At 36.2% G+C, this 13,142-nt stretch overlaps 1 protein-coding gene across 1 annotated transcript in view; it reads left to right on the forward strand.

The window, feature by feature from the left end:
- POF1B (POF1B actin binding protein) overlaps positions 1-13,142 on the forward strand; it is a 164,781-nt gene that overhangs the window by 50,259 nt on the left and 101,380 nt on the right. The window contains 1 exon segment of the mRNA XM_007958263.1: positions 10,045-10,146. Within this exon segment, the coding sequence (XP_007956454.1) occupies positions 10,045-10,146 (102 nt within the window).

The raw sequence follows: 13,142 nt of genomic DNA on the forward strand, positions 1-13,142 counted from the left end.
TCCCAGTGGCTACTCGCCAAAGTAGGAGGTGGAACAATGTTTTCTATAGTATGTTATGCCAATTGAGGATCAGGCAATGTTTTGTTCTGTTATACAGGAAATTGCTATGAGTCAGAGCTGACTTGATGGCACCTAACAACAACATCATACCATAAAAACAAAGACAGTTTTATTTCTTCTTTCACAATTTGAATATATTTTATTGTATTATATAGTATTTTTGCATTAGCTAAGACTTTCAGTATGATGTTGAATAGGATTGGTGAGAGTAGACATCCCAGTCACTGGGAGAAAGCATACAGTTTCTCACGATTAGGTATAAAGTTAGCTGCTGGTGTTTTGTAGATGTTCTTTATCAACTTGAAACAGTTACCTCTATTTTTAGTTTTCTAAGTTTTTATCTTGAATGGATATTAGAATTTTTCCAATGGTTTTTCTTCATCTATTGATATGATCATGATTTTTTTTTCTTCTTCAATTGTTGATGTGATGTATTATATGAAGTGATTTTCAAATGTTGAGCCAGCCTTGTAAACATGGTTGTGAGGTATAATTCTTTTCATACATTGTTGGACATGATTTGCATTTTTTTGCATGTATGTTCATGAGAGAAATTGGTCTGTAATTTTCCGTCTTTGTGATGTCTTTGTCTGGTTTTATTATTAGGGTAATATTGGGCTCGTAGAATTAGGTAAGAAGTGTTTCCTCATCTACTTTCTCAAAATCATAGAGAATTGGTATCATTTCTCCTTTAAATCTTTGGTTGAATTTACCAGTAAAATCATCTGGATCTGGTGCTTTCTGTTTATGGAAAGTTGTTAATTGTTGATTTACTTTCTTTAATAGATATAAATTTGTTCAGATTGTCATTTCTCTCTGTGTGAGCATTAGTAGACTATGTCTTTCATAATCATTTCATCTACGTTATCAAATTTTTGGCCATAGACTTTTTCATAATATTCCTTTGTGATTCTTTTAATGTCCATAGGATCAGTTGTGGTGATCCCTTTTTCTCTACTGATACTAGTAATTTATATTTTCTCTCTTTTTTCTTGATTAGTCTGGCTAGAGATTTATCAACTTTATTGATCTTTTCAAAGAATCAGCTTTGGTTGACCAATCATATTTTGCTTTCCCTTTCTTTCACCCATTCTCTCACTCTTTCTTTCTTTCTCACACAAACTGGGGAATATGCATATTTGGTTTTTTTCACACTTGGTATTCCTGCCTTTCAAAGAATTAGTTCTAAGTAGCACTTCTTTTCATGATGTGAGAATTGTTATGCTTGGCTAGGATATATCCAGGGAAAGATTTTAAATGCCAAATCATTTCGAATTCAACCCATTTTTTTCAGTGATTTTTATGCAACTTTGGATGCAACCTTATTCTTTAGTTAATGGCAAAAAGGAAGACTTTATATTTATGTCCATGTTCGATAATCTGAAAAACAGTGAGAAAACAGAAGCACTCATTTATTCAATTAATATTTATTGATCACCTACTTATGCCAGGGCTAAGGATAGAGCAGTGAACAAAATAAAGTCTCAACCTTCTTGAAATTTAAGTTCTTAACTGGCTCCAAAGCATTTAGTTACTAAGTGGCAGAGTTGAAACTTAAATTGAGCAATTCAGAGCCAAGAGACATTTTCAAATAAAGGATAATTGATGGTAGAGTTAAATCAAGATTCAGAGACTCATGTACCTTCCCTGTAGTTACAAAGGCAGTGAAAGTGCCTGAGGCATTTGACTGCTAAGCAGAAGGCTGGCGGGTCAAACCCACCAGCCACTCCTCAGAAGGAAGGTTGAGCAATCTACTTCCATAGGTACTGCCTCAGAATTCCAAGGAGGAGTCCCTATGAGTTGGATCTGACTTGACAGCAGTGGGTATGCAGGTTCATAGAGTATTTGAGACATTGAGTGAGCAAAAGCTCACTGTTATGGCTTTGTTCAACTACAAATAAAGAAATGGTTTCTCAGGGAGAAGACCCAACAGAAGGTAGAGGGGAAAAGTTATTCTAAAGCTTTTAACTCTTTCCGTTAAAGGACAGTAAAACAAATTTTGAACTTCATGCTTTGTAAACAAAAATAATCTAACTGGTTTTGCAAAGCAACTTGAAAATCCTGTCTAACATAGTCCCTGTTTCATTTATCTCTGTGTATTCTTTTTGGTTGCCTTTTAACCACCCCCAGAAGAAAAGGTGTAGTTAAATTGCAATATTTCTTATAAGCTAAGCCTCCTAAATGATAACTTTATTCTTTTTCACCTCCTAGCTTGTCTAACCTTCATTTCTGCCCCCTGAAATTAAGCCCATCTTAATCCACTCCTCTCATTTTAACTTCCTGTACTTCTGTTCAGCCTTTTCACATTTGATTTTCCCTGATGGTCTATATTCTCCATTTGTTTTCATTTTAGCTAAAGAGTTTAAGCATTTGGGCTTATAACTTGAGCTGAAATTGAAGGAAGTACTTTTGTTCCATCAGTGGACAGAATCTGATTGATACCAGATATCATTTTCCAGGTGTTGTGCTCCTGGTATGAGGAGGGCACCATATAGACTTCTAGTAGAGACAAGGAAATAATAGTTCATGAAATGAAGGAGCTTACATTTCAGAAAGGAGATAAGACATTTACAAAAGATGATATGATGATGATTGCTGCCACTGAGTCAACTCTGATTCATGACATCGTTATGCACAACAGAATGAAACATTGCATGGTCCTACATCATTCTTATGATTGCCAGCATATTCAAGTCCATCATTGTAGCTACTGTAACAAGTTGGCTCCCTTGCCTTCACTGGCCTTCTACCTCACCAAACATAATGTTCTCCTTTAACATTTAATCCTTCCTGACAATGTGTCCAAAACAAGCAAATTGAACAGTATCATGTTGTGATCCATAATGTTTTCATTGACATTTTCAGAACTAGATTGCCAGGTCTTTCTTCCTAGTCTGTTAGTCTGGAAGCTCCACTGAAATCAGCCCACCATGGGTGACTCTGCTGGTATTTGAAATTACATTGGAACAGTTTCCAGGATCATAACATGCAAGCCACCACAATACAACTGACAGATGATGGTAGTCCTATGAATAGTTACCTAAAATACATGGTGTTATATAAAACCAAAAAAAAAAAAAAAAAAAAAAACCTCACTGCCATCAAGTTTATTCCACCTCATAGCAACCCCCGTTGGGTTTCCAAGGTGATAAATCTTTACAGAAGTAGATTTCTCAGTCTTCTTTCCACGTGGTGTTCTATGATGGATGTTAAAATAAAAATATAGAAATCTTGTTGAAGTTCAGAGGCTGGAGATAACATTTGTTTGCAGGAATGTTTCCAGAAAATGATTTGTTGTGTTATTTAAGGTATTATCATTGAAACATCATTTTACAAATGAGGAAACTAAAGTTTAAATAGGAACCCTGGTGGTGCAATGGTTAAGCACTGGGCTGCTAATCAAAAACCCAGTGGTCTGTACTCACCCAGTGGCTCTGATGGAGAAAGACTTGGCCATCTACTTCTGATTAGAGCTAAGAGAAGAAGAAAAGTCAAATATTGCTCTAAGTTTTTCAGCCTGAGACACTGGGAGGATGATGGCCCAATTAAAATGATTAAGAAATCATAATGGAGAATCTTGTCTGGGATAGGGGCATTTTATGAAATCTATTTGAATCAGTAGGGTGGCTATGAGTTAGAATTGGCTCAATGACAGTAAGTTTGGTTCTTTTTAGGGGGTTGATTTGAATCAATAACAGTCAAAGTTATTATTATATTATGTAAGTAAAAATGCCCAAAAGACTTTTAAACATAACAAAGAAAGGTCACTTTTTACATAGAGACATGAAAATTACTTCCTTATAAGTTATCATTGAAGTTGTGGAAGTGAGTGAGATCATTGAGAGGTGATGAAGCAAGTTGAGGACAGAACCTTGAGAAACTGCTAATTTAAGAGAACAAAAGAAGGGAGCCACTTTCACAGGAAGAGGAGTTGTCAGAGAGGGATGTGAACATAGAGACAATGAGTTTTCAGAATTTCAGAATTTGAATTATTAGGATATCAATGGTGATATTTGAGAGAGCAGTTTCAGTGTGCTTGTGGAGGCAAAATTCAGCTTAAAGGGCTTATTCGGTGAATGAATGAAGAGAGGAAGTAGAGGTAAGAAATGAAGATTACTCCTCTGAAAATGATATTGATCAATGAAGAAGAGATGGGACAGTAGCTAGAGGAAGAAGCAGAATCATGGAAACCTGGGAGAGTTGTAGTCAAAAGAAAAGAACTAATAATAAGGAAGACTAAGGAGCTCTGGTCGCGTAGTGCTTAAGACACTTGACTGCTAACCAGAAGGCTGGTGGTTCAAACCCACCAACCACTCCTCGGAAGGAAGGTTGGGCAATGTACTTCCATAGTGATACTGCCTCGGAAACCCAAGGAGGGGTTGCTATGGGTTGGGTCCAACTTGACGGCACATAACAACAACAACAAGGAGCTCTGGTAGCATAGTGCCTAAGGTGCTTGACTGCTAACCAGAAGGCTGGCGGCTCAAACCCACCAGGCACTCCTCGGAAGGAAGGTTGGACTATCTACTTCCGTAGTGATACTGCCTCAGAAACCCAAGGAGGGGTCGCTATGAGTCGGGTCTGATTCGATGGCAAATAACAACAACAAAAAAGATGCAACAAAGAAAGGTGATAAATGGGATAAGATTCAGGAACAGGGAAGAGGGGGTAGGATTCCAGGTACCTATACAGAAGTAGACTTCAGAAAGAAAGAAAGAGTATCTTTCACCACAATGAGATGGAAGGAGTAAAAACTGGAGAAAAAATGTTGAGATGTGGAGGAAGAGAGGGAAATCTTTGCATAGGTTACCTTGATTTTCTCAATAAGTGAAGGGATATGAGCATAGGGGTTCACGAGAAATTAAAAAGATTTTTAACTATTCTAGTAGATAATTTGATGAATACAAATACAGCCATGCAGGTTGGAGGGCCCACTTGAAGTTAGATACTTTGAATTTGTACTGAGCTAGATCAGCAAACCTTGTCTTTTTCTTTTAATTTTCTCCAGCAAGGTTTTGTGGCCTGGGAACAGTAAAGTAGATAGTGGGGATTACATACTTTGTTAGATGTGAGAACTCCTGCCAGGGGTTTTAAAACTAACAATTAAAATTATAAGATCTGCCAACTTTGAAAACACCTGTTAATTTTTAGATTGGATTTGGCACTAGTTGTAATGTATATATTGAAATAGTAAAATAATAGTAAAAATAAAAAAAAAATAGTAAAACTGCCAAGCCGCTTATTTGTTTAGAAATATAAAACTTCTGACTATATTTTTCTGCTGTCTTATTTTACTCAGAATGATTTGTTCATATTTGGTTTTACTTTTTTTTTTTTTTAATATAGATTTGAGAGTGTTGTTCTTTCTTTTCTTTTCTTAGTAAGCCATTTCAAATTAGAAGTCTAAATACATATTCCAGGGAAAAAATTTGAGGCTATTTTCAACCTCAACACTTTTAGTGTCTCAATCATTTTTCTTAATTATTCAGCATTTATAATAAACTTTAGTTCACAAAGAGAAAATTCCATGCTTTTGTTAAATGGATATTCCCCCTCTTAAAAGATGCTTACTTATTAAGATACAAGGTCACATAATCTTCTCTAACTCAAGCATCTATTCCCTCACTTCTGGGGATTCAAGATAGTTAAATTGTTGCCTTCAATAAGTCTACTTTTTTATATTTTTAATGTGATATAGTGGAAAAATTCTGACAAAATTCTCATAAATTGTTTTAAATATGTTTTTAAAATAGCATATATTACGGACCTCTGGGTGGTGTAGTGGTTAAGGCATTTAGCTACTAGCCAAAAGTTTGGTGGTTTGAACCCACCAGCTGCTTTATGGAAGAAAGATAGGGTGGTCTGTTTCCATAAAGATTTACAGCCTTGAAAACCCAGTGGGAGTTGCTATGCATTGGAATCGACTTAATGTCAGTCAGTTTGGTTTTTATGGTTTATTACTACATTATTAAAAACCAGTGTCATTTATACAGATTAGGTGTACTTTAAAATACATTATTTTATCTACTATGCAACATCCTGCATTACTATCCCTATAATAAGGACACTAAGTCTCAGAGAAGGTAAATGGCTTACTTAAGTAAGTTCACATAGCAAATAGGTGATGGAGGCAGAACTGAAATCCATGTTGTTTTATGATTCCATCTCTTTTTTCCACCATTGGACCTCCCCCCGACCCTGCATCTTACTAGTCAAATCCATGGATTTGCAGTAGTCCAAATCCAGTCCTTTTTGTAATTTTTATTTGTTGACTCCAATGAAGCATTTTCACATTTGACTTCCTACTGCTTCCTGAAAATTTCTCTTCAGGCTGCTTCTATGACATTTTATTCTTCTGATTCTCACACTTGGTAAGACTTGTCTAGTTTTATCTTTGGCATCCATCTGCTTTTTCAATGATTGCATGGTTTTTAACTAGCACTTCTAAGAAGATGGTTCTCAAATCTAGTTCTATAATCTTGAACTTCCTACTCAGTCTGAGACCTCTTTTCAACTGTGTGCTAGACATCTATATCTGAATGTCCTACTAGCATCTTTCCTTTCCTTTCCTTTCATCCCCTTCCCTTCCCTTTCTTCCTAGTCTGTGTTAGTCTGGAAGCTCCACTGAAATCAGTCCACCATGGGTGACTCTGCTGGTATTTGAAATTACATTGGAACAGTTTCCAGGATCGTAACATGCAAGCCACCACAATACAACTGACAGATGATGGTATCATCCCTTCCCTTCTCTTCCCTTCCCTATCACTGCTCACTGTATAGGTTTATATATGGTTTGGCTGAAAGTTGAGTCAAAGAGGTGAGTTCAGTTCCTGACTTGAAGTGTGTCTAAGGGTTGGAATCTTGGGAGTTCATCAGTCTTCATCAGATAAGTAAGCCTGACCTTCTCTATAATTTTGAGTTTTATTCCACATGTTTCTCCTACTCTTTCCACAGTCTCCTATTGTGATCCCTTTCAGAGAGGTCAGCAGTGGTAGCCAGGCACCATCTGGTTCTTCAATCTCAGGGTCATAAGGGCTGGGGTTCATGTGGTCCATTAGTCTTTTGGAATAATTGTTTCCATATTGCTTTTATTTTCTCCACTTCTCTTTACTCCGGACAGGGAACAACCAATAGTTCCACCTTTGATGGCCACTCAGAAGCATTTAAGACTCTGGTCACTACTCACCAAAGTAGGATGTAGAACATTGTTTTTGTGGACTATGTTATGCCAATTGACTTTAGTGTCCCCGCGACTATGTTCCTGAGCCCTTTATGCCCAGTGACTCATTTCCTCAAGGTATTTGGTTATGAATAAGAAATTTTCATAACTTTGCCCCCGTGTGCTCTATTATATCCATGGATATTTTTGCAACATATATAAATAAATAACATTGTTTTTTAAAAGAAAATAATTTCTTTGGTAGTTTTTGCAACCATTTAGCATTCTTAAGGGCTTACTATGCACTATGCACATTGCTGTTACAAGGAGTAAAAACATGAATCAGACCTAGAGTATTATCAAAACCAAAACCCATTGCCGTGGAGTTGATTCTGATTCGTAGCAACCCTACAGGACAGAGTGGAACTGCCCCCAGAGAGTTTCCAAAGCTCTAAATCTTTATAGAAGCAAATTGTCTTATCTTTCTCCTGAGGAGCAGCTGGTTGGTTTCAATCACAGACCTTTTGTTTAGCAGGCTAACGCTTAAACCCTGTACCATCAGGGCTCCTGACTCTTATGAAGAGTACATAAAATTCAGTGTCATCTAACTTCTTTTTATTTTTGTTTTCGGCCCCATTGGAACTCCCCAGGTTTAAGATCTCAGGGTCGTCTTTAAAAAGTACCGTACTTGAATAGTAGAATAATCCTATTGTGTCTCTTCATCTATACCTTTTCTCCTAATATCCAAATCATAAAAGAGCTCTGATAATGCTGAGGTTAAAGCATCGGGCTGCTAACCAAAAGTTCTGTGGTTTGAATCCATCAGCTGCTCCATGGGAGAAAGATGAGTCCATCTGCTTCTATAGATAAGCCCAATGGGGCAGTTATCCTCTGCACTGAAGGTTGCTTTGAGTCAGAATTGACTTGATGGCAGTGGGTTTGGTTTGGGTTTATCCATATCTTACCTTATTTTTCTTATGCCACCTTATGCAAGTAGCCTACTTGAGCACTACCAGATGAAGCTCCACTTTTCCTCCTCTGAACTCTGAACTCCATGAATTCTTTCTACATACCTCTTATAGCTCCCACCTCTTATAGCACATTTCACTTTGTATTTTGTACTTTAGGTGTTTGTGTTCATGTATTATCTAGAAAAAAAATTGTCAGGTTTTTTTTTTGTTGTTGTTGTTATGGGGACAGAGAGTAAATATTTAAGCCTCTGCCAGCCATAGAGAATCTCCATCTTCTTTGTTTTTTAGTCACAGTCCTTTAAAAGCCATTCTTATGTTGAGAGTGTTATAAAAACAGGCTGCTGGCCATAGTTTGCTGACACTCAGTCAATATGAAATGCTCCCAGTGAGATCTAAATCTGATTCATGTTTATATGTCTCATCTCATAACATTTCCCAGAATATATTGTGTGCAATAAGCCCTTAAATGTGTTAAATGATTGCAGACACAATAGCTTCTAGGGGAATATTTACAAATATATCCATCTTTAGATTTAATAATTCATCATCTAGTTAAACATAGTTGCTTAAACCAAAATCAAATCCATTCCCATTGAGTCAATTCTGACTCGTAGGGACCCTATAGGACAGAATAGAACTGCCCCATAAGGTTTCCAAGGCTGTAATCTTCATGGAAGCAGACTGCCAGATCTTTCTCCTGTTGAGTGGCTGGTGGGGTGGATCAAAGGACCTTCCACTTAGCAGTCAAGCACTTTACCACTGCACTACCAGGGCTCCTTATACTTGCTCATATGGTTCTTTTAACAAAGTGTCATAGGAGTAGTTAATTAATGCACCCTTTATTCAAACTTGAATACAAAAAGTATATAGCTTTGGGTTCAAGAGTAACTTGATTCTCAACAACCAATATGCTCTAAGAGTTTTCACAATAACAGACTATAAGAATGATGGTAAATTTTGTGGATTTTGAAATGGTCTTATGCACATTAATTGATAACAATCTTGTTCAGCCACTCTTCTATACTGTTCTATATTAAAAAAATAAATGAGTGTAATTTTTGGCTTATAACAAATATAGGGAGCTCTCCACACCAAACTCTCACAACTGTAACTCTTTCTACACAAGTAAAGATTCATGAAAACCAAAAGAGGCTAAAAGGAATATAGTGCACATTACATTTCCTTTAAAATTCTGGTGTGATTTTAATTAGCCTGCCCTTCGTTTCTTTCAGACCTTGGTTATGTCACCAGCCTTTGTTTCATTAGCTGATATTTTCTAAGCACTAGGCTAATCCTGTAGCCATTTAGTTGATTATATGGAGATACAGCGGTTCTTAAAGCCTCTACTCTGCTCTTAGTATCGAAAACATATGTTGTACTGAGAGCCTTCACCTTGACTATAATCATAAGTAAGAACTGTACACTTAAAGGGCACCCACTTTGAGTTCCAGAAAAAAAAATTATTAATATAGTTCTACCTACTTTATGGGTCAGTGGTACTGAATTATATTTATTTTGGAATTGTAAAATACACTTTCGCATAGAACAAAACCTACCAGTGAGACCAATTTACGTGAGGTTGACTTCATACCTGTCTACCTCAAAGGAAACTCATTTTTTTGCCTTAGGAAGACACAAAAAGATTATCCTTCCCACTCCTTTCCAACTCCCCAAAAGACTTTGTTAGGCTCAGTAAAATGTAGTAGAAGAGATGTGGATTATCCTATTTGCAAAAATAGACTGTCTTTATTACCATTTCCTTACCTCTCTTAGAGCCTATAAGAGACTGGATGCTTGCTTAATTTAAGGTTCTACTAAAAAGGTACCTTTCAAAACAAAACACTGTCTTTACAGGAACGACTGTCTCCATTCCCAAGAGAAGGCCATTTCTTCTCAGGAAACAATGTTATTTATGAAAAGACAATAAGAAAAGTGGAGAAGCTAAATACAGATCAGGTGAGTAACATTTGTTTTAAAACTTATTTTGAAAGTATATAATTTTGAATAATGATATTTTAATAGAACTAAAATGGCATTCAATTGCCAAGTAAAAGATTGCCAAATGCCAGGGAAAATCATGTAAAGTGTTATTGCCCTCTTATAATGAAAGGGAAACTGAAGTGAAGTTATGTGAAGTCATGCAGAAAATTAATGGTAGAATCTGAACTTAATGCAGATATACCAATTCCTTGTATTTTTTAAAGTAAAATTTTGCCCTAATCATTTTAATATCAACTATAGTTTTCTTTTTTAAAAAAAAAACCTTTACTATAGTTCAGATACATAAAATACTTTGAACTATAAAATAACCGGAAAACTAAAGCTTAAGGTTACATTTTTAAAAATTCATTACCCTTAACTGAAAAATCAGTTCGTATACACAATTCATCAGGGAGATGGGACTCCCATGGAACCTAGAGCTCCAAGTCTTTCATGCAAAGTTGTTATTGTAACCAGTACAGATTTTACATTGATCTGCTCAGTAGATATAAGCATGTCCAATCCAGACAAAGCCTGAATTGGGACTTCTTCCTTGTCTCGGGTATTCTTGAAATAGGGCAGTTAAACCATATCAAATGAATTTTTATCACAAAATATTTTTTATCATCTACAAATAAAACTGGATAAAACATGCTGAATTTTCCTTTTTAAATTTCCTGGCATGAGAATACATCTTATTTTTATAAGCACTTATGGGCAGCTATTACCAGATTCATAGGAACTAACACACTATTACTTATTTTTTAAATATTTTACTGTGTTTAGGTGAAAGTCCACATGGCAAGTTAGGTTCTCATTTAACAGTTTTTGTATACATTGTTCCATGACATTGGTCACAATTTTGAAAATGTGTCAGCATCTCATCATTTCCATTCTGCTTGTTCTGTTTCCATTGATCTAGCTTCCTTTTCACTCCTTGCCTTCTCATCTTTGCTTTTGGGCAAATGCTGACTGTGTGGTCTCATATAGTGGATTGTTCAAAGAAGCACATGACACATGGGTGTTGTAAGCCAATTTATTATTTGTCTGAAAGGTGACTTGACTTCCAGAAATAGCTTCAATTCCACTTTCACAGGACATCTTAGGGTGACAGTCTTGGGGGTTCCTCCAGTCTCCATTGGTCTAGCAGGTCTGACTTTTTTCAGGAGTCTGAATTTTGTTCTACCTTTTTCTCCCATTCTATCCAGGACCGTCTATTGTGCCCTTAGTCAGAACAGTCTTTAGTGGTATCCAGGCACCACCAGCTCTTCTGGTCTCAGATTAAAAGAGGTCATGGTTCATGTGGGTCAGTAGTCCTGTAAACTAGTTTCTTTGAATCTTTGGTTTCCCTCACTCTCCTTTGCTCTAAATAAGTAGAGACCAATATCTCTATCTTAGATGATTGCTTGCAAGCTTTCAAAACCCAGACACTACTCACCAAACTAGGATCTACACCATCATCTTTATGAACCATATTATGACTAAGTTGTCCCATGAGACCATGCTCCTAAAACTTTTAGCCCAGTTAACCAATCCCATGAGTTGTTTGGATATGTCTAAGAAGTCTCTGTAACTATGCCCTCTATGTGCTTTAGTAATTATATGTATATATATGTAGCAAACATGAACGTGTACATACATATACCCATAGATAAACATATACATACAGGTACGTTTTCTCACACTTGCTTTCTCACACATATATGCATACCTATCTACCTATGTAACCACACACATATTCCCTAATTCTTATTACTGTTGTGGCAAAACTATACATGCCATAACATTCACTGAAATTATCCCTCTTTCCTGCTTACTTCTCAGCATCTGCTCTCTGTGTTTATATCCATTCTCTACTTCCCACAATAGTGGGACAACACAATATTTGTTCTTTTGTGATTGACTATTTTATTCAGCATTATATCCATCAGAATCATCCATGTTATAAGATGTTTCATGGACTCCTCATTATTCTTTATAGTTGTATAATATTCCATTGTATGTATGTACCACAACTTGTTTATCCATTCATCTGTTGATGGGCACTTAGGTCATTTCCATCTTTTTGCTGTTGTGAATAGTGCTGGCAATAATGAACAAGGGTATGCACATATCTGTTTGTGTCACTGCTCTTATATCTCTTGGATATATACCTAGGAGTAGGCATTATTACTTATTTGATGGAGTCAACTTTCAGAATCATAAGCACCAAAATATTTAAGCTTTTGATTGGCTTGCAAAGCTAGATATAATCTGAAGAGTTCTGTATGGCACATATTGGATGCATATCTTCCAAAGTTGCAGGAAGGTATTTCTAGGCATTATGCTACCAAGTAAAGAAAGTTCATCAAATGTGTCTGTTCTTCAAAAGGCACTTTCTTCAAGCTGTCAAGTTATAATACCTGGCCTGTATCCTAATTAACTACCAAAACAATGTTTGACATATTTTAAATAGTAAGGAGTGTTTGAGACACATCATTTCACACTGTTTCCAGTTTCTTGCTTCAAAGATAATAAACAAATTTTCTAAGTTTTAGTCCCTGGAGGAAGAGATTGAATATCCTGTATATTATTATTTGTATGCAGCTGGAACAATTAAAGAAAAGACTCCTGTAAGAGAGTGCTGCTGCTACTTTACATTAACTTGAATATTTACTGGTTTAACTCCATTTTTTAACTAAATTACTTATATAATTTAGGAAGTATGAAACCGCCATCAGAGGCTGCCAAAGGCAAAAGGAATCATGCAGGTAAAACAAATGACAACTGCTTGTCTTAGTTGAGTTTCCTCAGAAGTAGAGATACACGAGCTGAATGAAACTAGAGTCTAGATGAAATTGCTCATATCACATGAGACTAGTTCAAATAGGTCTTAGGAAATGGGACAGTCCAATAAAGAGGTCTTTGTAATAGGAAGGTGGTAAAGTGATGCCAGCTGTAAGATAATTATGTATTTCTTATGAATTGTGCAT

This window comes from Orycteropus afer, unplaced genomic scaffold (assembly GCF_000298275.1).
Source record: "Orycteropus afer afer isolate SDZICR_OR568_19922 unplaced genomic scaffold, OryAfe1.0 scaffold00898, whole genome shotgun sequence".
Taxonomy (NCBI): Eukaryota; Metazoa; Chordata; class Mammalia; order Tubulidentata; family Orycteropodidae; genus Orycteropus; species Orycteropus afer.